This window comes from Sitophilus oryzae, unplaced genomic scaffold, assembly GCF_002938485.1.
Source record: "Sitophilus oryzae breed Bouriz unplaced genomic scaffold, Soryzae_2.0 scaffold_818_pilon_pilon, whole genome shotgun sequence".
NCBI classification, from domain to species: Eukaryota; Metazoa; Arthropoda; class Insecta; order Coleoptera; family Curculionidae; genus Sitophilus; species Sitophilus oryzae.
In genome coordinates, this window is record NW_022147437.1 from 563,950 (window position 1) to 589,205 (window position 25,256).

Here is a 25,256-nt window from a genome sequence, read left to right on the forward strand (position 1 = left end):
ATATGTAAAATTATTTGGGAAATGTCATCGATCGTCATTTGCAAGCCAACTGGACGCCGTTTTTTTTCCATCATACGCTACTTAATAATGTTATATTATATTTATATTTCATAAACATATTTTTTTTTTATCTAATGGTGTACGTGGTTGAGAAAAATGCAGTTTTTAACTCATTTGTCTAAATTGTAATATTTTGGTCATATATCTGAAACTAAGATCTATTTAATCTTAATTTCAGATCCTAGAGGCGATCTAAACATAATGTTATAGTAGTCATTGAAAGGAATTTTAATTTGAAGAAAAAAAATGTTTTGAATATTTGACATCCTTTTTCCAGGAATTTGAAAGTATCCAGGACTTAGTAGTATTAAATTCATTGAAATATTGATTTTTTAGATGCCAAATATTCGTCCGTGCATATTTATGTAATATATACAGAAGAAATTCTGCATAAAGAATGATTATTAAGTATGTGGTTTTGTTATTTTTCAGAGAAAAGTATTAGATGCCAGTTTGGGCTTCGCCGCTGGTGTAATGACAGCAGCGTCATTTTGGTCGCTACTGTCGCCCGCCATCGAATTGGCGGCAAGTTCAAAAATGTACGGTGAAAATGGGGAATATGCCTTTGTCCCGGTAGCCCTGGGCTTCATCCTTGGTTCGTTATTCGTCTATGGTGCGGACGTCTTGATAACGGTGCTTGGAGTCCATTCTCCCAACATGATGCTCGGTAAGTACAGAACTACCTTAAGTACCTAGTATAGAAGGGTTATTCGGCTATTAAATATGGAGTAAAACAAGAATTAACTACTTGAAAAATACTTCCGTAATTATTGAAACAAAAGTGATAATTGAAAATAAAAGTTTTGTTATAATATTTTCATGTCTACTAATATTTTTGAATGATTTTAATTACTAGATAAATACAGGAGTTCCTTGTTTTACGCGGCATATTCGTTGCGGTTTCGTTCATACGCTTTAGCATTTGTGACACCAGTTTCTAATTTTACGCGGCCCACTTATAGGTACGCTTTTTAACTATACACTAGATACGACAGGTTTTTAATTCTGTAATTAATGTATGGGACACGACTACACGACATAATGTACGATAGTTATTGTAAAATATCATGAGAAACGATTATTTAGATATTGGCTACATATGGCCAGAAATTGTCCCACAGCGTGACAGCTTCCCATTAACTCGAGCGATTGAAAATCATGTTAATTCAATAACATATTATGATCGAAGCCTCTCTGCTATAATCCAGTTGATTTGTAGGATAGAAATTTTAAGAAATGCCTCTGAACATCCTCTAGTATTTTTTTCTAATTTTCGTAAAATGGATTTCAGGTGATATCGCCATATTCGAGTTTTGACAGTACATATGCATAATAAAGACATTTTAACCCAGATCATATATACTTACGTGGATAAATCAACGCTATAAGTTTAGCATTAAAAAATATGTCTCCAACATCACGACATGCCATTTTCAGACTTTCTTTATTGTACTTATGAAACGTTCAGTAGGTTTGTCTTTTCCGAGGACCTTACTTTACGTATGCGCATATAAAAAGTTACACGTATTTCCAAAATAATCCCAGCTTTATACGGTTTATAAAGTACAAATTATACATTGTTATGCAATCCAACTTTTCATTGTCATCATATTGGCATAATCTTGTCCAATCTTGTCATAATCATATGTCATAATTTTATTTCCATTTTGTAACGCCGCTTGTTTTTGCGTTTTTTTACTTTAAAAATTGTATTATTACTCTTTTATGGACCGCTTTTATATAGCCAAGGATGCAAGTGCGTTTAGTGAGAAGTTAATTTTAAGTTTGTACGCAATTATATTTCTATTTTTTTGTTGGACTTCCTAAATACTCGTAAAAATGACTAGAAAGTGTTTAGTGTATGAAAGCTCTAATATAACGGTTCCCGAATGATCTTTTCATAGGCAAATAAAGTATACAGTTGTTCCTATATTTATATTAAACCACATGTAGAATGTAGAATGTTTAGGAGGGGAGTTGATCACCGCGACCTTATAGATCTATTGTGTGTTCCCCTTTCTTGAGTTATAACGAGTTATAACTCATCATACAGTCTCAGGGCTTTAACAAAAGCCAGTATCTGAGACGGCCACGGAGGCCAGCTCTCCATCCTCGACATCAGACGTACCACGGTTCATGGCACGAATGGTCGTCGTCTCGGCGCACTCAGTGATAAGGTGTTCTGGTGTTTCCCCATTTTCCTCACAAAATCTGCATTCGCCGTTGTTTCTCAGTTAATTAAACCACATAGTATCCATGTAGTTTAATATAAATAAAAGAGGTTCTGGTTAGATTTCCTAAGAATATTGATATGCGCACGGAGTGGCTAAATGTATTTTTATATAATTTAATTTTTCGGTCAGTAAACATTCAACTTATTGTTCAAATATATGCATTTTACAAATTAAATTTTTAAAATTAATGTTTAAATTTGGTGCGCGGACGATAGGTCCTCGACAAGGATATAGATAGAGTAGAAGCACCGCGTGTGCAACAAAAAAAGAAGATAAATGGGAAGTCGTTGATATGTTTAGGCACTACTTTACATTTTGCAAGTGAAAGTCCATTGTACATACACCAATCATTAACTAACTCTAAATCTTTCTGCAATATCCAATAGTAATATTTTTGGATCATCAGCAAATAATAATCTCTCACAATGAAGAGCCTCAGGCAAATTATTAATATATAAGAGGAATAGTAATGATCCATACCCCTGAGGTACACTGGCTACACCAGTACTTGAGTTGTAACCATTATAGAAATGAAAATACTAAATTACTGTGAAAACCAGGACCTGCAACTTTTTTAGCCAAAATATCCGGATTTATTCTATCAAAAGCCTTAGAGATATCAGTATACACAACATAGAGCTCTAGAAACAAACTGGGTAAAATTAACCAAATTAGATGCTGTTGATCTGCATCCGACAAATCCATGCTGCTTGGGTGATGTGCAATTTTTTACAAATGGATAAATTTTATTATACATAAAGCTCTTTCAAACGATTTGGTTAAGTTACACAATAAAGCTAATAAGTATATAATTGTTAATACACGAGGCATCGCCATTTTTAAATACAGGACAAACCTTTCCAGTTTTTCATAATTTGGGAAAATTATTAGATTGCAAAAATACATTAAATATTACTTTCAATGGATGTGTCAAAACATTCATACAATCTTTAATCAAAAATTAAGAAAGTTATTAAAAAAATATAAAGAAACAAAAAATAAGAAATGAAAATGTAAAAAATTAATAAAAAAAAATTTTGTTTAAATTTTGAAAACCACTGTTTTTCTTCCACTAAATTAGAATATACCACCCTAAAATATTTTAACTTATTTAAGGCTCACCTTGTATAGTTTATGTTATAAAATGTTGTTTTAATTTACACGATTTTAATCTACGCGGTGTTTACAAGGGACATATATGTAACCTCTGCGTAAAACGAGAAGACGACTCCTGTATAGATTTAATAAAAATAACCGTGTACGGTCAAAATGATAATTTACACAATAAATCGTTTAATATACCTAATCTTGATTTGCCGATAACGATAAGTAGTAAATTAGATATACGAGTAGTACGTCTTAATTGTTTTTATATACTTAAACATGGTCTTAACAGTCAATATCGCAATATTGTGTATATAAATCATTTACGGTGGTTCATTTACTTCACACGTATATTATATTTCTTAAGCCCACCAAAATATTATATTTTAGTTATAAAAAGTCATCGTTATCATCATCATTCTTAGCTTACCCAACAAACATTTGAAGTTAAAATTACGTTAAATTAACCACCTGGACTATTATTGACCAACTGGAAATTGGTCGAAATTTCCAAGAATTGACGTTAAAATTCCCAACCCAACAAACATTTGAAGTTAAAATTACGTTAAATTAACCACCTGGACTATTATTGACCAACTGGAAATTGATCGAAATTTCCAAGAATTGACGTTAAAATTCCCAACCCAACAAACATTTAAAGTTAAATTTACGTTAAATTAACCACCTGGACTATTATTGACCAAAGGAAATTGGTCGAAATTTCCAAGAATTGGCGTTAAAATTCCCAACCCAACAAACATTTGAAGTTAAAATTACGTTAAATTAACCACATTGACCAACTGGAAATTGGTCGAAATTTCCAAGAATTGACGTTAAAATTCCCAGTGGGGAATAAAACTAAAGTAATTTGGAAGTTAAAAACAGGTTAACATGTAATAATATCTTCTATGAAATATGGGCTATGAATTCAAAAATAACCGACCTGAGGTCATAACATGGTAAAATAGAGGTGAATTTTACTAAAATAGTCCTAATTTATACTACCTACATTTTAACATGGGAAAGAAGGAGAAAGAATACGGTAAAATATTTTTCTTTTTAACATGTGTAAATGAATTTCCCAATTTTTATTTACCAGGATAATTTTTTTTCCCAATTTTTATTTACCAGTTTTTATTAAACCAGGAAGACAAAAAAGTGTAATAACTGGCATGACCGTTTGAACATTAATTCAATATGGATGAAATACCTACATACATATATGCACTTCCTAGTAAATGTAAATAAGTTATTGGTAAGAAGTGGATTACTGGATTCCCAAGATAATTATGTCTGCGGGGAAAATTTTTCTGTGAGATGTAAATATGATAGGCCCCAAAAAATTATGCGCCATTAAAATTTTATGTATTTTCAACAATTAATTTTAGAATAAATCGCTATTTTCAAGGTTCTAACCTAACTTTTTTTCAGCTAACTTCCTTGGTACACTTTTACTGTTCTTAATTAGTTAATTTAACTTGTGCTAGGTAATATTATTCATAAACGTCTGTTTATTTTTCTCAATAGTTTAGAACAATATCACAAAAAATATTTTTTGCAATTGGATACAAACAACAAATTGGATAAGAAAATGGCCGCTAATGGTGTTTTTAACTATTCTTCTATGAAGTTAGGTTTTCCATAATTTTAAAACCTTAAAGTCTGCTTTCTTTGTATGAGGTTAAGATTTCTTTAAATTAATAACCTCAAAGGTCAAGATTTCTTGCTTACGGTATTTTTCCTTCGAGGTGCAAGTTAAAAAATGGGCTATATTAGGTCGAACCTCATTTCTCGAAGTCTTGACTACATTGTTGGAGTATGGCCGGTAAAACAGAAAACTTTTATTTGCTTTGAGTGACAGTGACAGTTGACAATGATAATTTATGCTAAGTTCGGTAATTACATCTTCGAGCAATCCAATTAACACCACAATCCACAGTAATCATGTGTCCTAAAATGAGAATCTTTATTGAGAGTCACGTGACATGTCAAATTTTTATCCTTTTCCTGGCCGATGTAATTACCGAAATGGTCTAATCTAGAAGACTAACTAACTAGAAAACTAAATTAGTTTTCTTTGCTTATTATTTTTAAAAGTTTTGTGTTTTGGGATTGTGAATGTTATTACAGAGGACTTTTTGTTTTTATTGCACATAATGGACACGTTTACGATTGTGGCGATAATAAAAAAGAAACGCATTGAACATTCTTTCGTTCCCAACCAGTGGGAACAAGGTAATGTGCTATGACGTAATAATCCCTCGAAAACTTTTTTAAACGGAAATCACCCCGAGGAAATTAAAAAAGGTAATTTTTAACCTGCCGTATGTCTGACTTTCTTCCAAGTCAAAAAACTAAGTTACTTTTACCTTTGAAGCATAATCCTCATTTTTAGATTTCTCGCACTTTATTTCCTATAAGAAATTGATTAAGTTAAATATAAGTAAAATTCAACCAAATAGTGGTTAATTTTCCGTGGTCAATGGTTTTTTCTCCTTCCTATGCTACTTGGGTATTCAACCATTTCAATTATGGTGTAGACTCCCTCACATATACTCTCTTGTAGTTGGGCCCATTGTTGCCTATTGTTGGCTATACGGGCCCAAGTTATCCCTGCTAATTTCTTAATATTATGGTCCCATCTCAGGTTTGGTCTTCTTCTAGGTCTTTTAATTCCTCGTTGGTACCATGCAGTAATTTTTGTGGTCTAACTGTTGTCCGTCCTTATTGTCAGGTGTCCTATTGCCACTTAATGTATTTGATTCTGAAGGTGACATCTATTAACTGATTCTTTTGTCGTATCCGCTCTATTCTTTTACGGTCTTTCTTGGTTATTCCCCAAGAACGGTAAACTAATAGGATTGCTCATCCTCATAAGACGTACGTTCGCCTCTTCCCGCGCTTCAACTGACAGTTGTGACGTCATTGTAGCCCTTGTCACAGCCTTCGTGGCCTTGTCATGATAGTGTGTATTATTAGTTGCCTATGGTAAACTTATAAAAATAACAGCTGAAAAATTTTGGTTAATTATTTTGTCAATTTTAAATGTGAAAAAGGTGTCTTTAAGTTTTTAGAGTTATAGAGTATATAAATACGTTCATTTTGTGTTGTGGATTGTGACAAAGTGGATTTCTGGTAGTAGAGATCCCGAGCTGTGTATTAGTTGTCCCAAATGTATTCTTCTACTATTTCCAGTTTTGTGTTATTTATTAGAATGTCTTTTTTGTCTACTAGTTCGTTGTACATTACTTTAGTTTTTGCAAAATTTATTTTGAGCCCTACTTTGTTCCTAGCTGTATTTAGTTCGTTAATTTGCATTTGTAGTTATTCAGGACTATTGGCAATAGACTATGTCATCAGCGAATCTCCAAATTTTTATTTTTTCTATTCTCCACTTATAAATACTATTTATTAAATTTTAGAAGACATAAACCTCAAGGTAATCACTAGTAAAAAAATAGACGGAAGTTTGATATTTTAAATAGATATTATGTCAAAATTATTTTTTTCCGTGATGATATTTTGTTGGTTTATCAAATATTCATTTAATTTATTCATAATTTACATATTATACATAAGATATTAAAACATTAAGCGCATTAAGTACGTTTTTATTTAAATGGTTTCATCAGAAAATAATAAAATACAATAACTACTTTCATTGCCATTGCCTTTAACAACCTAAAAAGTATGATGATTTTGCCACTTAAAGAGAAATCGAACTAACAAAAAATGCTTAGCATTTTGGAAGGTATATTTCCTATTATAGTCAGAAGCAAAAAACACAAAGAAAATGAAAAAAAACTATTTAAAGTATCTAACTGCTAACTACTCAGAATATTTAACATTAGGCAAAATACGCACGGTGAGGAAAATACAATATATATATATATATATATATATATATATATATATATATATATATATATATATATATATATATATATATATATACAACTTACAATTTCATACATACAAGGCGTTTCAGGAAAAGAAGGATAGATTAAATTACATTTTTTGTGTAACATACTTATTATAGAGCTGGGCAAATGAAAAAAGTAGAGTGGAAAAAATCAATATTTCCAATGTTACCGATCTTGCCGCAATATTACGTAATATAAACAAAATTACCGATAATATTACCCTTTACATAACTAGGTGTGTACAGGGTGTCCCATTGAGGTTGAAATCATACGGTATCTCCGTTATTAGTGAAGATAGGAAGATACGGTCTGCAAAAACCTATGCCACTTTTTTGTCAAACGGAAAATGCCATACACAAAATTTTCATAGCCCTCTTCGTTTCTGAGCTACAGGGTCTTTTTGAAAATTTTGCATTTGGGGTACCCCCTGTATCTCTGTTATTATTAAAGATATTGAGACGGTGAAAACTGTTTATTGTAGAACTTTTTACGTAGAATACAGTGGCGTAGTCTGTTATTCTACGAAAGGAATATTTTTAAAGATATAAACTAGAGTCATGTTTTCTTAAATGTATACCCTGTATACCACCCTGTATATTTGTAAATTATATGATCTGGTTTGCCATAACATTCTCAAAAATATATAACACTCTATATTTATTTTCATTATTTAATGCTATATTTAAAAACAAATTAAAAGATCATATTTTTTATTAGTAGGCCATGATTGATAATAAACAATTACAACAGTTTCCCACTAAAGAATTATTAAAAGTATACTGCTATCTGTCTCTTTTTTTATCTTGAGAGCCACCGATTAATTCTTTATATATTAGAGAAACTTAAATCTCTACCGCTATTTGTAAATCTTGGAAGCTATCTTATCGGAACTTTTAAATATTCCTTTAGCTAATTTACGTGAAATATACTTTCAGCAAGATGAGGCTCCCCTTCCCCAAATTAGAATTTTATTAAATTATTATTTCTCAAATCAATGATTTGGAACCAATGTACCCATAATATGATGGCCTCCCTGATTCCCAGATTTGTTCGTTCTCGATTTCTGATTTTGGGGATTTTTGAAATATGAAAAATATAGTGGCAACTAATACGATGTCGAACACCTAGAAAATTCTTTAATAATGCAAGCTTTTAGAAATTTGCAAACCCATCCCATTATAATAAATTCCGTTATAAAAAAGAGAAAACTATATTCAGAGGTTCACTGGTCACAGTTCAAAAGTAAAATATGTCAATTCCAAATAAAATTGTAATATGTGTATGTATATTTTAGTAAATACCATTTTGATTTTGTTATTAATCACGGCCTACTAATAAGAAAATGATATATTTTAAATATTGCAGTAAATAGTGAAAATAAACATAGAGTGATAGTGTATATATATATATATATATATATATATATATATATATATATATATATATATATATATATATATATATATATATATATATATATATATATATATATATATATATATATATATATATATATATATATATATATATATATATATATATATATATATATATATATATATATATATCTATTTGAAAAAACATAACTTTAGTTAATATTTTCAAAAATATTTTATACGTAGAAAAACAGACTACGCCATTGTATTCTACGTAAAAAGTTCTACAAGAATCAGTTTTCACCTTCTCGATATCATCCATAGTAACGGTGATACGGGGGCTGTTCCAAATTGCAAAATTTTCAAAAAGACCCTGTAGGTCAGAAACGAAGAGGGCTATGAAAATTTTGTTGACAGCATCTTCTGTTTGGCAAAAAAGTGGCACAGATTTGTACAAACCGCACCCTTCTATCTTCACGAATAACGGAGATACCGTATGATTTCAACTAAAATGGGACACCCTGTACACCATTTATTCAGGTTTCCCTACCTGAAATGATTGAATAAATGGGGTAAAGAAGCAGAGGAAAACAATCTTAACAAAAATAAAACAGAAACACACTATAAAGAATTTCTGGACTTTGAATGGTTTAACATATTTATGATGCTCTTAACTTCGTGATTTTATATTGTATTTACTTGAGACAAGTTGAACATATTTTCACATATATATTCCTTATTGTTTTTTACAGCACTGCATGCCACAAATAAAGGAAAGAGTCGTGATGGTTCCAGACGCGATTCTACGCACTTGCCGTTGCCTGACTCGACTGCCATTGAGGGGTTTTCTGATGTGGGGGGAACTCGCGTCCACCGCAGAAGGGGTAAGTACCCACTAGCAAAGAAGGGGTAGAAATTTAAGTTGTGCTCCAAGTCGAAAAAAATATCGTTTTTAAAATAATTCGAGCGAAGAAACAACAAAAAATTTTGAATGAATTTAATTTCTAAATTAGAGTGGAAAGATGATGTCTTTTAAACATTATAAATAAGTTGTCAAGAGTACACTAAAAAGTAAGCGTTTATTTTTTATTAAAAAAAAATTAGGACAAACCTTAAATATTTTTGGATTTTTATGTATTTCTGGAATTGTAGACATTAAATATATAATTTAAATCAACCTACAAATCAAAAAATGTAATGAAAATCCTTCTACGGAGACAAATTAATCGATCGCAAATTTTTAGCAAATTACGCCAATTCATTGAGGTAACTTTTTTGGCCTTTCTTTATCTTCTACAAGTTTTGATTTTGTTATTTGTGCAGTCGACACATGTCCATTTAAAAACTGAAGCAACTTTTAATTAATAGCTCCAGAATCGCTAATTTAATCATCGTAATTATTTGTTAAATATCAGAAACGTATAGTTGGATGATTTCAAAATAGTATTAACCAGGAAGTAACAAAACGAAGATGGAACAATATGATAAGCCTATATACAAGTAGGTACATTTTGCCTTTTAAATTTATAAAATATATAAAACTACTAATTTCAAATGTATTTTAAATATATGCAGAGCTGCAAGCTCACAGTAAATTAATTAAGTATTTTATCCAACAGCCACTACTTATATACAGACATTACTCACATGTATACATGCATATAAAATAAATAATAACACACGCGTGAAATTTTGAAGTTATAACAAACTAGTGTGTTATTAGGTTTGTTCCAACCAGCATTTCGGGATCGTTTCGAAATCGTACTCGAATTGGTTTTCTTGCACTTTGTTAGCATGCGCAGACTTCGAATAGTTTCGTGACGGTGCAAAAAGTATCAACGTTGGAATGCTTTGTGGATTGTTTTAGGGACTGTCAAAAGTGTCAAGCGTGCGTGTATCGATCGGTTTTTTGTTTTTGTTCGAGGAAACAAGAAAATACGATTAAAGCTTACCTAAATATTGTACATTTTTCACACTTTTAATAGGCAGCAACTCCAAATTGTCACTATCTGAAGTGGAGGTAAAGAAATGAGTCATACCATCGTCACTCATCCTTAATTATTATCTATAGATAATTATGAAAGTGTACAATTTAAAATTTCCGAAAGATTTACTCCACACAAACTCACAAGCAAAAGTATAACGCACACGTATTCGAATTCGTAAAAAATAACCAAGACAGAAGCATCAGCCGGACGCCGGACCAGAATCAGCTGTTAAAAATCGAAAATCGATAATCCCTGCCAATATGCTTTAATGCACAAGTCAACCCAAACAGTTCTCAATTTGGACCATGTACCGAAATTACCGTTCCGAAATCGTAACTAAACGATCCCAAGGTAGGTTGGTAGGGGAGAGCGGGTACAATTGTAACGCGGTACAAATGTAACAGGTACCATAACTTTTTTAAATTCAAATACATTATTATGGCACCTTGTCAGTTATTCAAGTTCAAGACTCAGTACAATCTGACGACAGTTGAGACTTTTGCAATGGTGCAGTGACATAACAATAGAGCTATATCTCTTTATCGACACAAAAGCAAAACTTAAGCCATTTTATCAGTTCTTAAATAACTATCATATCTGATAGTTTACAGTCAATGTAGGTATATACTTTTGTAGCCTATGCATGTATATTTAACATGATATGTTCAGTTTAAGGTAAATTTTGCTCTAGTTTTTTAATTTCAATAAAAGTGCAGGGTTGTCAGTTCGGTACAATTGTAACAATTGCAAAGGGTACTTTTGTAACATGTTACAATGATACCTACCCATTGTTTCGTTAGATGTACTCATTTTTTTAATTAACATGCCTAAGTAATAATAATTAATAGTGATAAGGGACCTACAAATCAACTTATAAAAAGAGCTGCGGGTTTTTTTAGACCTCTGTCATGTAACACTTTTCCGTTATTTAAAAAAAATACAAGCTGGTGAAATTCCTAAAGTGGTTACAATCCACATACTCGAATTTTATCCCCCGAACAAGAAAAAGCATTTTTGGAAAAAAGGGAAATTCGCAAGTTGATATTTTTTAAAGTTTTTAATTATCTTGTTTTTAATATTGTACTTTTTTATAGGCGCATCAGTTTTTTTTAGAACGCTGTTTGGAAAAATCTACGATTGTGACTAGGTTAGAATTATTCTTAGAAAAAATTCTTAGAATAGGTATAACTTTTGAAGATTGTTGTCTGAACCAGTTTTTTCACATATTGTAAATAAAAGTTGGCATTCATTTTCTAGCAATTATTATTGTTTGAATGCATCCAAATCATATCTTAACGTTTGTCAGATTGTAGGAGCTAAAATTTTATTTGCTTCAGATGAAAAATCAATATACTAAACACGTTACATTTGTCCCTCCTCTATGTTACAACTGTACCACCGCGGGGTACAATTGTAACACATGTCATCACACCACTGTTGCCTTTTTTAAGACTACATAGGTGAATATACCTTCGATTTCTTATGTGCATTTTGATGATAAATGTCTAGGCTATCTAAAGATAATAAGTACACTTCGCGAAATTTCTCATTCTATTTTTGAAAAATAAATTTCTAAAAACTGTTACAACTGTACCCGCTCTCCCCTACTCAAATAGGACGCTTTAACTGTCAAATCTCGGTTGGAACACATTTGAATTACTGCGCACGAGCGTTTTGGTGACGGTTCTGCGGCGGGTTGGAACAAACCTATTAATTCCCTATCATATACGCCACGAGACTTTTCTGGCAGTATTTGTGCTGTAGCCGCCTCTGCCTGGTTAATAATTTCTTGCGGAAGATCTTCCTGAATCATTTTTCTTTAAACTCTGATTTGCTGGTTGATAATTCACTATTTTATCGTTAAAAATCGCGCAAAAATTTTATCGTTTATCTAAATGACGTCTTAATGTCAGTGCTATTTATTATAAAAAAAAAACGCACATCGAAATACAGAATTTTTATAAGTTCGCCACTTTTAACTGGTAGGCTTTGGACCCCTTATAGATGATCTGCCCCTGATGGAACTCGAAAACATATTTTTCCAGAATGACGAGGCACCGCCTCAGAACTCTGAAGTTATCAGCAAATTTTTGCAGCCAATTTCGAGAATCACTGTGATTTGCGACGTTGCCACAGTTCCGGCTCGTAATTTTGCGTACGCTCACGACGATCGCAAATTAAGATGCGAAGATGGCTGAAAAATTGAATTTTTAAAACGCATTCGTTTTCTAACACTCGCAAAGTTGCGCGTTCGCATGTAAACGATCAATTCCAAAAATTGCCCCCCAGACGTTGGCCATCGAGGCCGCTGGACTTAGTGCCTGTTATCCTTAGTGGATTTTCGTATTAGCGGAAGATTAAAGGTTCTTATTTTAAAATTGCTCGTATAATTTAGGCAAGAATTAGAAGTACTTAGCGGTTATGCGAGGGTATCGTTCATTCCCACTGAATTAATGAATTCCGCGAGAAATGTTCAAAAATGATCCCGTCTGTCCCTAACAGAAACGGTCAACATGTCGAACACCTGTAGCAAAATCTCATGTCTTGGTTTCCTATTAATAATTTTTATTGTTATTAAATATAGTTTAATTGTGTTTTGATGTTGTTAAATATAGTTTAAATTGTAATAAAATTCTGCATCTCTCAATTTTCGTTTTAATTGCTGCTCACAGCTAGAATTTTTTTGCATTATAGCCGGCGTCGTTCAAAGCCTACTTATTCAAAGTGGACGAATTTTTAAAAACTCTATATCTCCAAGAGCAATCGAGCAAAATATCAAGTATGCTATATTTTTGGAAATTAAAAATATACAGGGTATATAAAAAATCAAATTTTCTGTTGATAATTCTATGTAAAAAGGTGCTTTGGGAATATTTTCACAAAGATACAAATTTTTCCATAGCAAAAAAGTTACCGCGATTTAACTCCGAAATGGCAACAGATATCGATGTGCGGTTTTCACCATCATGTTTTTGATAAAAATTGAGCTCCAGACACCGATATTAGTTTTCGTCTATCTTCTATGTAAAAGGGTGTTTCCCTTTAAAAGGCGTTCAATTTGACCCACCTTGTACATCTGCTCATGAGAAGCCCTGTAAAACACTAAACTGGGACACCCTGTACAAAGTACCACAGAATTTAATTTTATATTAGTTATGTTTTTATGTTCTTGATGGGTATATTTTTATTGGTTGCAGTTATTCTAAAAATAAATTGTTTTATTCTTCTATAATGTCCCCTACAATAAATTAATAATGTAATTAACAAGAAAATTGGTTATACAAGAAAATTATATTAACATTTAAAAAATAGGTACTTAAATTGAATTCTGGTTACCAACCAACCCCAAACGAGCAAAATCAGAATAGCCAACTCTTTCTATCATTATAGGATGTCTCTATACCGTATGATGAAAAAAAAACGGCATCCAATTGACTTGGAAATGATGATCGATCTTATTTAATTTTACATATAAAATGACAACGATCTTCATTTCATAGCCATCGCTGATGCTGTTTTTTTATCATATTGTATTTAGTACACTGAATAACATATCGCTATTATTTTTTGAAACATTTTGCCGTGTCCAGACCAAGCAGACAAAACTGTGACAAGACAGAAACATTCATGTTTTACGACGAAGTTGTGACAAATCCAAAACATTTATGCGACATTTTTGTTTTGTTTCAAAATTAGGAGACTTTTCAATGTCCCGTCTCGAGTCGGTAAAAATCAAAGTGTCTATGTTTTGTTCGTATATTTTGCGACAAGATGTCGACGCAGTGTGTATGGCATGTGCTGCCAACAGTAGGAGACCAGTGAAATCACTCATGGTTAATACTTAACTCATTCGCAACAACTAAACTTCTGACTTTTTTGTACTTTTGTCATTGCGGTGTGGACAATTTGTCTCAAGTTTGTCTTGTCAGAAGTCTCCATTTTTTGTGACAAGTTTGTCTTGTTTTTGTCTCAAAATCGTGTTTACTGTTTGTCACCTTGGTCTGGACCCGGCATTAGGATTACTTATTTTCAAAAATTCGAGTGTTTGAAGGCTATTTTATTAATTATACAAAAAAACAATCCGTCCGTGTGAAAATAGTAAATAAGTGTACAATAACAATTTAGCTTTATTAGTTAATTTGAAGGCATTCGTCAATTTATCCTGGGTTTTATCTATACGTGCAACACCATAATTCTATTTACCATACTAATATTTTTATTGCACATTTTGGCAATTGTGTCGCTCCTTGTATTTGATCAGGTTTTTCGTTAATTTACAAACTAATTCGACAGCTGACTTAAAGTATTAATTATTCTGTATATTTTACTTAATACTGGGAGCTGTGCGCAAATTTTTATGGCTTACTATAATCATTTCGTAGTGTGCATAATTTGATTTAAGTGAGTCAACTGCCGGAATATTTTCATTCGGTGAAGTGTAGATGATTTTAATGAAAACTGAAAATTTATTGATTCTTTACTTATTGTGTTAATAAGTAGATATTAGAGTATTAATAAGTATTAATAATATATGTGCTAGTTTGTTTCTTTAAGACACTTTGTGTTAGTTCGTTTAATCTTCTACTTTCTAAACATCTGCGGTGGTAATCAACAATGATTGAAATAGTTGGCTATTCTGATTTTTCACGTTTGGTTGGCAGTACATTTAAGAAATTCGAATATTTTTCTGTTGTTATCACTAACCAAAATCTACTATCAAATCTAAAACTAACTATCAGAAAAAAAAACACATGCGCGCCACTGACTTTTTTCTTTTGATATCAAAATTCTGTAGGCCGTTTAATGCCAATTGAAAGTTATCTCTTGATATTTTGTTGAATTCGGCCTCCTTGATGAGATAAACGCAATTTTATTAATCTCAATTAATAACATTAAAATAAAAATAAAATTAATAAATTATATATCTTACGAGTATCTTACCTAATTCATTATTAAATATTACTACTATTAGTCCAATCTAGAGCAATTTCGATAAAAAAATAATGGTATTCAAAATAATTACAAAAAACCCAATTTTAAAAAATTTTAACATCTTGTAACTCTAAAACACATGTTTATAGGAACTTTTTTCATATTTTTTGAAATATATATATATTATTATATATATATTTTTGCCTATATATTAATTGATTTTCGGATTCTAGGAAAAAAAAATAAAGGTGAGTTTTATTAAAGGAGCATATACCTAAAATCTAAGGATTTTGACATATTTCACATTTTGTGAAAATGAAGATTAAATTATAAATTTCGAAAACAGCTACCTAAATTTTAGTTGACCTTATATAGTCTGTTATATAATTACAGTAACCATTGTGTGTTAAGCCAAATTGAAATTTGACGCGAAAAGTTATACAGGGTGAGACAAAATTAATATGGAACATTAGTCACATTTAAAAGCAAGTTACTCCTTTATTTTAAATGGAACACGGAGTATATTATTCCAGTGTTCAATGGGGAATATATATATATCTTCAAACTATTATTAAGGTTGCCTACCCCTCAGACCAAGATTTTCCTAGATATTTTAATTTTTATGATTTTGCGTCAGTAGATCTTTATTATTTGAGAAAATCTATGTGGCTGTGATATACCTTTTGTTAATTTAACAAAAATTAAAGATTGTAGAGTATATACTCAACAGTAGTAAAAAGATACACGTTTAAAACGTATTTTAATTATACACATATACAGAATTAAAACTAGATATAAACATATAATTATATTATATATTATACAGGGTGTTTCAGATTTTAATCGGGAAAATTTAATAGACGATAGAACTTAACTTTAACTAAAATAAAACAAAAAGTTCATATCAACTTGTAAGATTTAAAGCTTTCTTTTCGAGATACAGGGTGTTAAAATTACTTAAAAAAGAAAAAAAAATTAAGATATTTGAAAAACTATTTAATCGATTTTAATATAACTTGACCCGTTTATAATACTTACTATGGGACTTAATTTGATGTAATTAGATTTAAGTTTAATGGCCAGGGGCAGCGGTTGAGCATCACTGTTAAATTATTTTAAAGGAAAAAATAGACACGCCACTGCGTTTTTAGAAGTTTAATATTATTTTTGAATTTAGCAATTAAAAATATTATTTTTTTGTCTCCTGAATTTTTTGTCTATCTTGCTTACATCTTGCGAAAAAAAATAAATTCTAATTGGTAATTAATATTATAATTGGTATTCTAATGGTAACTTGTATCTCGAAAAGGAAGCTTTAAATCTTACAAGTTGATATGAGCTTTTTGTTTTATTTTTGCAAGTTCTATCGTCTATTAAGTTTTCCCGATTAAAATCTGACACACCCTGTATATGTATATTATGTGACACAAATTAGCTAGATGAAATTGAATGCTTCCTTTCCTGTGAACTGCACAAAATGATTGTCATTTCAAAAGGATATTTTCATTTTCTAAGGCAAATGTGGAGTTCTACCTCGGAAAACAGCTACAATAATAATTATTGTTCTCATGTTGTCGACAATAGTTAATCGAGTTTTGTAAATACTCTCTTTAACATAATCCCATAAAAAAAACAGACTAGATAAAATGAGGAGCATTTAAGTATTCTTTTAGTTTATGCAGTATGCATTCACCAAATAATATAAAAATATCAATTCTCTCTGATGTAGGATACATACATACATACATATACATATTTTCTATCTGATGTAGGATAAGTTCACATCTTCGGTAAATTTCTGATTTTTTTTCTTTTAACTAACACAAAATTATAACTATTTGTTAAAGTTGAACTAATTAGACAGATATGTTGAAGTAACGTCAGACATATCACAGCCACCTAGATTTTATCAAATATGTAATTAAGATTTACTCAGATCAAATCATGTAAATGAAAATATCTAGGAAAATCTTGAAGGGTAGGCAACCTTAATAGTATTTTGAAGAGACATGAATTCTCCATTGAATATCGGAATAATATACTGGATGTTCGATTTAAAACAAAAGAGCAACAAGGGTGATCACTGTTCAATATTAATTTTGTCTCACCCTGTATAACTTGTTGGATCAAGTTTTAATTTAATTTAAAGTACAATAGTTAATTTAACTATATATTAGGCAATACCGGGTAAATTCCAATTTAAATAGCTTTTATTGTAATTTATAAAATTGTTCTTTATTTCTAGAAAATGTTAAATATGTTAAAAATATTACATTTTAGTGATATACTTGTCTTATAATAACTGATAAAAATCACCTTTATTTTTCTCTTGATATGTAACTATGGATAATGATATTTAACTTTGATATGTAACTTTTTTGGGGGACACCCTGTAGAACTCTCTATATTTTAAATGTGCTCTGAATTAACCTACATATGCTCACAAAATTTCATCTCAATATAAACTGTCGTTCTCCTTGGAGCCTCCGCGGCGTGTGAGAGGCGCCACCCTGTATACGTAATAATCACATGATACAATAACAAACCAAATACTAAACTTTTTTTAATAAATAAGTGGCAATCTATATATTTTCTGTTTACATCTGCTTTGTAAAGCGTGGGGGTACATTCGTTTTGTGTTGCAGCCAATGCACACTTACTTGATTTATTTAATGGTTTCTTATCAGACTTTGTTTTAAATCCATTTTTCCTCTTTATTGTAGTAGGTAAACCAGTAGTAGACGTAAAAAAAGATCCAAAAGATGACGGAAATGTTCTCCCTCAGAGTTACGACGAGGAGTGTAACATTGAAGAGATCCAGCATGGGCACTGGAAAAGAATTATGCTCCTGGTGGTCGCCATCACCGTACACAACATTCCAGAAGGCTTGGCCGTGGGTGTCGGCTTTGCCGCATCTGGATCTTCAAGTTCGGCGAACTTTGAAACAGCAAGGTAAGTTCATAAATTTCTTAGTGTGTATGATATAGGCATTTCCTTCACAGAAATTATCATTGATGTGATTTCACAAGCCACTGTTTCGATTATGGTCATCTGATATGATACAAACCGTCGCCAGTATTGTAGCTATTGATGAAATATACTAAGGGCTGGCAAAGGTTAGTCTTGGGTCGAGATTTCCGTATGTAAGAAGAGTGCAATGCGTTTATAATGTATTGAACAAAGAGAGGACAGTAAACACGTTGCTAAACGTATGAAATAAACCGAGAAGCTGTGCACATCGTTAAGAGACGTGGAAGGGGATATAGCAGATTTGTCGCAGTTGACAGGTCGACCCATTCAATAACTCTGTCAGTTCTTATAGTTCTAGGGAAAGGTGTACGTCATGCGTTCAGCTTCACGATTTAATTACGTCTCGCGATACTTAATTTGTTTATTTATTAACGAGTCGTTGTAATTTTCCCTATAGCTTGAATTTTTTTAAGTGCAAGCTAGAAACACTTGCATTTTTGGTAAAAAATAAGGGGAATTGAGTGGGTGTTCGATAGTGGTCGCGCTATTAGAACCCGAAATCTATTAGAAGTGATAGATTGTAGTTTTTTCAAGAACTTTGTTAATATTGCGATTGCTGAAAATTGCTATGCTCTAAAAGTAAATGGATAACAATCCATCCATACAATTTTTGGAATGGAAAAAACAACCTTATCGAATATTTCTATGTTAATTGTAAAATATCCGATCTTGAAAATAAAAAAAAAGTTTCAATATCTAAAGTGGTTCTTGAGTTATGGCCTGTTATGTATTAAAAAGTTGAGTTTTTAAATTATCGCGATTACTGACGTTTTCTCGTTATAAAAAAAATGACACCCTATCGATATCCTTATAATTCCATTTCAGATGCTCAGACACATGTCTAATGATTTTATCTAGTTATCTCTTGAAAAAAAAGTCTTTTAAAAATAAGCGGTTTGCGATCGTGATTTTACTTTACTTGATAGGGAAAGGCGTATCGGCAACGCCGCAACAGCACACCGTCGGGCGTCGCGTCGGTCGGTCGCATTTCTCTCACTCCGACTTCCACACATGTAAATGCCGACCCAAAAGTAAAAGTTGCCAGCACGGTATTAATATTCTATAACAGGGTATTAAAATATCCTATTGTTTTAGCGATTAAAATCTGGAAAATCGACTATATGTTTGACATAATTATAAGTGTGGTCCAGTTAGTGGGGTGTTCGCCCGTTTTCTAGCTAGATCGTTTGCTTTTTCATTGCATTCTACCTCTTGGTGGGCTGGCACCCAGAGTATGAGGAATTTATTATCTTTGCCTAATTTGTTCAGCTTCTCTAGGTATTCTTTGACCAACTTCGAATTGATGGTTACTGAGTTGATCACTTTCATTGCGAGAGAGAGTCTACTTATCTAACTACTAAGTTTGTAGGCCTTTACAGGGCTGAGCACTGTGGTTCGGAATTTGCATAAACAAAATAGGGCCTTTCCTTTATTCACTTTCCTACTTAATTATTATTTTTTTCCTTTAAGAAAACGGGCGGTATAGGCTAACAAGGGAAAGTTAGTACGTTAAATTGTTTAAAGCACTTGGTTTTTTTATAAGGAAATAATTGCAACTACATTTTTTATTTATACATTTGGTTATCTACCAATTAATAGGTAAGTACGAAAACCATTTTATTGTTAGACTAATTGTTAAAATACTATGCTGAATGATCAGATTATTGGAAATTACTTAAAATAATCAGTAATGTGTGGCTTGTAGGACATGTTTATGTCTTTATTAACATTTTCTACATACAATGTAGTTTGGAAAAAGTTGTTATTTTTTCAAAAAAATGGGATATCCATAGAGTGGTTTTTTATTGTATTTCATCGTTAAAATAGATTTCCAGCTGCTACTTTTATTTTAAACATTTAATTTGTATATTTGAATATTTTTATTCTCTAGCAAAATATAACATTGTATCATTACATTAAATGTTATAGATGCAATTATATACTTTTATTATATTACTCAAAACTGATTTTAATGCAGCAACATTGATACACACTATCTTGTTAAAATTGTTGTATATCTTTATTTTTTGACTGAATTTTACCCACCATAGTAGTTTAAAAGCAAATAATGTTTTCTTGTAGTGATGACAGATTTTAGTATGCCCTTATAACTCTAATTTTAATTATAAATATGAGAATCAAATATGTTGAAAAAGGAACTGAATGCTTAACCTTCGCCATCATTTAAGGTGAAGGTTGGTCTGCTTATATGCCAGTCTTAGTATGTAACATTCTTAGAATGTAGAGTATATTTTACGTTTAGAAATTTATAATAAATTATCTAACCTACGTATTAAATAAACCTGATGATCCACTTTCATATTAAAAATATCAAGGTTCCAGTTCGTGAAAATATAATAGAACAAGATCAATTTGTTCAAAGAATTCTTTTAGCTCCAATAATTGTGACGTTATGACGTTATTAAATATAAGCTGAAGTATGCTACCGGTATTTTAGAATGAAATACTATTTTGTTAATTATTACTATAAAATTTACCATGGCTTATTACGCTAATTATTTTTTGTTCAATCTTTTATGTCATAAAATTCTTACATACAGATTGCACATTCTTTCAATACTGATCATAAATAGGCCAGTCAGCGAGGGTTTAAAGGTCTGAATTCTGAACACCTGCACCGATTGACATGAAATTTTAACAGTGAATAGAGATATATGTTAGAAACAAAAGTTACAGAGTAGCGATGTGTGTTTTCACCCTGGCGGTGAGTACCACCCCTTCTGGTGAAAAATAAATCACCCATTTTAATTACAAAAATCAATAAAGGGATGAATTTTAAGCAAAAAATGTTCTATAACATTTTTTCATAAAATTAATATTTTCCTAGTTATTTAGGACTGAAAATGTTGATTTTTCATCTAAAAACTACATATTTTTTCCCAATTTTTATAAATAACTTGAAAACCTTGCATTTTATCGCAAAACTCATATAAAGCAAAAATTAAGCTTTTGGAATAACTAAACGATCCATTTTTCGTTGATTACCGTAGGTGTAATAATAACCGAGTTATTCTACAAACGTGATTTTTTATTTTTCGAAAACTAAATTGCAACCTTTTACCGTAAAATAATGGCGAAAGAACACATTTTTCGAAGAAAATGTATATGATCATTTTTAAAGTGCTTGAAAATACCTTTTAAATGCTTTCTTAAAAAAGTTCGTAGCTCAAAAACTCGCGGAGTTATGATAAAAATAATATGGTCACCTCCTTATTACGGGAAAAAATTAACAACAAAATCTGACTAAAATCATAAAAATAAAAACTTAATTTTATTATTTTACTTTAGGTACTAATAATTGACTCTGCAAGTTCGAGCAGTTTAGAATGCCTAAATTTGGAAAAATGTTGAAAATAATGAAAATTATTTTATGTTTTTTAAAAAATTTTAATTTTTTTGACATATCTCAAAAACTAAGCAAAATACGTAAAAAATGCAACAGAGGAAAATTGAAGGTTTTTTTGCAATATTTTTGCTCCCTTTCAATTTTTCTGTAGATCTCTTTATTTCGTAGATATTACGTTTTTTTAGTTTGACTTGCATGTAAGGACCACCTTCTTTGAGCCCTTAAAACCCAAAAATCTCGTGTGAAAATGAAGAGTTCAAGACTGTTCAACTATAAAAGTTAAGTTGTAGCTCGTGTAATTTCCTACAAATTGATAGTTTTTATTTTTATGAGTTTAGTCATAGATTTTGTTTTTTCGGAAAATTTGTTTTCCGAAAAAATGAGGTGACCATTTTATTTTTATCATAACTCCACGAGTTTTTGAGCTACGAACTTGAAAAGACCTTAAAAAAAGACATTTAAAAGGTCTTTTCAAGCACTTTAAAAAGGGTCATATTCATTTTCTTCGAAAAATGTGTTCTTTGGCCATTATTTTACAGTAAAAGGTTGCAATTTAGTTTTCGAAAAATAAATAATCGAGTTTACTGAGTGATAACTCGGCTATTGCTACACCTACTGTAAACAACAAAAAATGAATCGATTCGTTATTCCAAAAGCTTCATTTTTGTTTTATATGAGTTTTGCGATAAAACGCCAGATTTTCGAGTTTTTTCACCTCCCAAAAGGGGTGCACTCAGCCCCAGGGTGAAAGCACACATCGCTACTATGTAACTTTTGTTTCTTACATATATATCTATTTACTGACTGTTAAAATTTCGCGTCAATCGGTGCGGGTGTTAAGAATTCGGAGGTAATACCCTATTTTTATCTTCGTTTACTGGCCTAAAAATATTAGTTCTATATCTTTGTAAAGTCTCCAACGAGCAAAGAAAGATTTTGACAGACGATATTCAAAAAATGACAGAAAATACAATTTACCTGTAAATTAAATTGACAGACAAAAATAGTCACTGCCATAATATATTCTTCAGACTTTAGCTGGTTCTTATCTGACTCACTTCAAAAAGTATTTTTTATATTTCATTTAAGAGGGTTATTCCATAATGTTTACATTGTTAAAGTCTACTTAAAGTGACTTATAATTAATAAAATATGGATTATATTCTTAAGTTTATATCATCGTCTTTTATTCAAGTATTACAAGTTCAAGATGACAATTAAATTAATGCCAATAGCTTAGTCGTTGGGTATCTAGAACAAGTGTGCTAGGTCTAGGTCGAGGGTACTACTATTTGCTAAAGTACCGTAGAACGAGGGAACGAAATACATTGTTGAATGATTTCGTCGTTTGGCATTGAGAATATTTTAATCTTATTGGGCTGGTCGAATAGGAAAAGTGTGGAATTGAATTGTGATTACTGATGAATTCAAGGAAACGATTGTATGATAGAACTAGTTACTAAAGATATTATGTAGGTGTGTTTTTTAAACACGAAGAAATATTTTGGATTAATTTATAAACGAGTGCCCTTGTGTATTTTTTTTATTTATTTAGTTGAATTATTACCTATTTTTTTTTTCTTTAAAAGGGATTTCCGTTATGACGATAAAGAATATATAAATCAACGAAAGCCTTTAGAGTTGTATTTTTGAAAGTACAAGAAAATATGTAACTAGTTAATGCCAAATAGTTTTATAACTTATTGGTTGACTACACGATAACTATAATATATACTGTATATATTATGTATAATTATATTATGTATAATTACCAGTGGAAAGTTGTTCTTTCGATTTTTGACCGAGATCTACCGCAAGCTGCACAACAAGCTACTTTACAGTCCTTTTCTGGATAATATAACTGTTAATTTAAGTTCTGACACAATATCCTTCTAGAATATTACTGCCCTGAACAAAACCAATAATTGTAAAATAAATAATAAATAAAATAAATTGAACTTAGAAAAGCCCAACAAATTCGCAAAATTTCAAATCAAATTAAAATGTAAAAAATGGAGGTAAAGGGAAATTAAAACAACCTTTCGGTGCACGTCATCAGTGACACCATTCGTCGTCTTTTGGAGTTTGCTGGTGGTCGTATTATGATGTGCAACCAAAGTTATTTTAATTTCCCTATACAGGGTGTCCCAGAAATAAGTGCAAGTATTTAACTGGTAATATATTGCGGCCTCAGAAACACGCCTATGAGGTATTTTTTGCGATTTTTTTTTTAAATTTGGAGTTTAAAAAAAAAATGGATTTTTTTTTAGTTTTAAGTTAAAAAACATAATTTCTTGATAACATGGCAACATAGGTAGTAGCTTAAATTTACATGAAAGAAAAGCCAGAAAAAATCCAGTGGTTCTCAAAATTTTAGCAAAAAATATTTTTTTTCTGGAAATTTTCAAAGTAAAATAACTCGGTTATTTTGGAATTATTTGAAAAATGGTAAAGAGAAAAAATGTTTCTTTTCACCAGATCTACCACCCCTTAAAATATTTGCACTTATTTCTGGGACACCCTGTATATGCTGTCGATTCCGTTTCTTATACATGAATACGTGGATGGCGTTAATAATCCTTCCTAAATATTTTTATTGAAAGACTACAAAACAACGATATGTTTTTTAACCCAACCTTTTACAAAAATCAGTCTCAAAACCTCGTGAATTTTACTTTTTAGTTTGCGTCTTTCAATCTGGTTTTTAAAATTTGATTTTACTTTTAATGTATTATTTGTAATAAATTTACCTACCTGAAAAAGGGAAATAAACTGTTATCTGCATATTTCTGCGGTTTCAAGAAAAAAAAAAGTATAGTGTGGTCAGTTTTTAAGTAATATAGTGAGCGAATAACTTGTTTATATAGATAGCCACTTTAATAAGTTACTCTCTATTAAATTTATATACAGGGTGGTCCGAACTGTATTCCGGAATCTTAGGCTGCATATTCTGCAGATAAAGATAAGTAAAAAAGTTCATACAAATGTATGTCCTAAAATGCTTAGTTTCTGAGATACAGAACATGTTTATTTTTTTTTCAGTAATGACATGTATTGACTATGTCCATTCTAAATATCTTGAGAACGGTTGATCGTAGTGATTTTTACCAAGAGACATTTTTTAGGTAAAAATTTTAGGGGAGACATTTTTTAGGTAAAAATGTCTCTTTAAATAGGAGTCATATTGATATCAAAATCAAATTTTATTCTTACACATTACTATGCTACTTTTTTATGAAACT

The 25,256-nt window shown here is 30.9% G+C and overlaps 1 protein-coding gene across 2 annotated transcripts in view; it reads left to right on the top strand.

The window, feature by feature from the left end:
* Positions 1–25,256, top strand: part of LOC115889664 (zinc transporter ZIP11) — a 250,276-nt gene that overhangs the window by 14,747 nt on the left and 210,273 nt on the right. The window contains exons 2-4 of one of the 2 annotated variants that reach the window (XM_030909723.1): positions 493–727; positions 9,450–9,581; positions 18,341–18,569. In XM_030909723.1, the coding sequence (XP_030765583.1) occupies positions 493–727; positions 9,450–9,581; positions 18,341–18,569 (596 nt within the window). The remainder of the gene's footprint in view (positions 1–492; positions 728–9,449; positions 9,582–18,340; positions 18,570–25,256) is intronic. The other variant, XM_030909724.1, reaches the window with a different exon arrangement.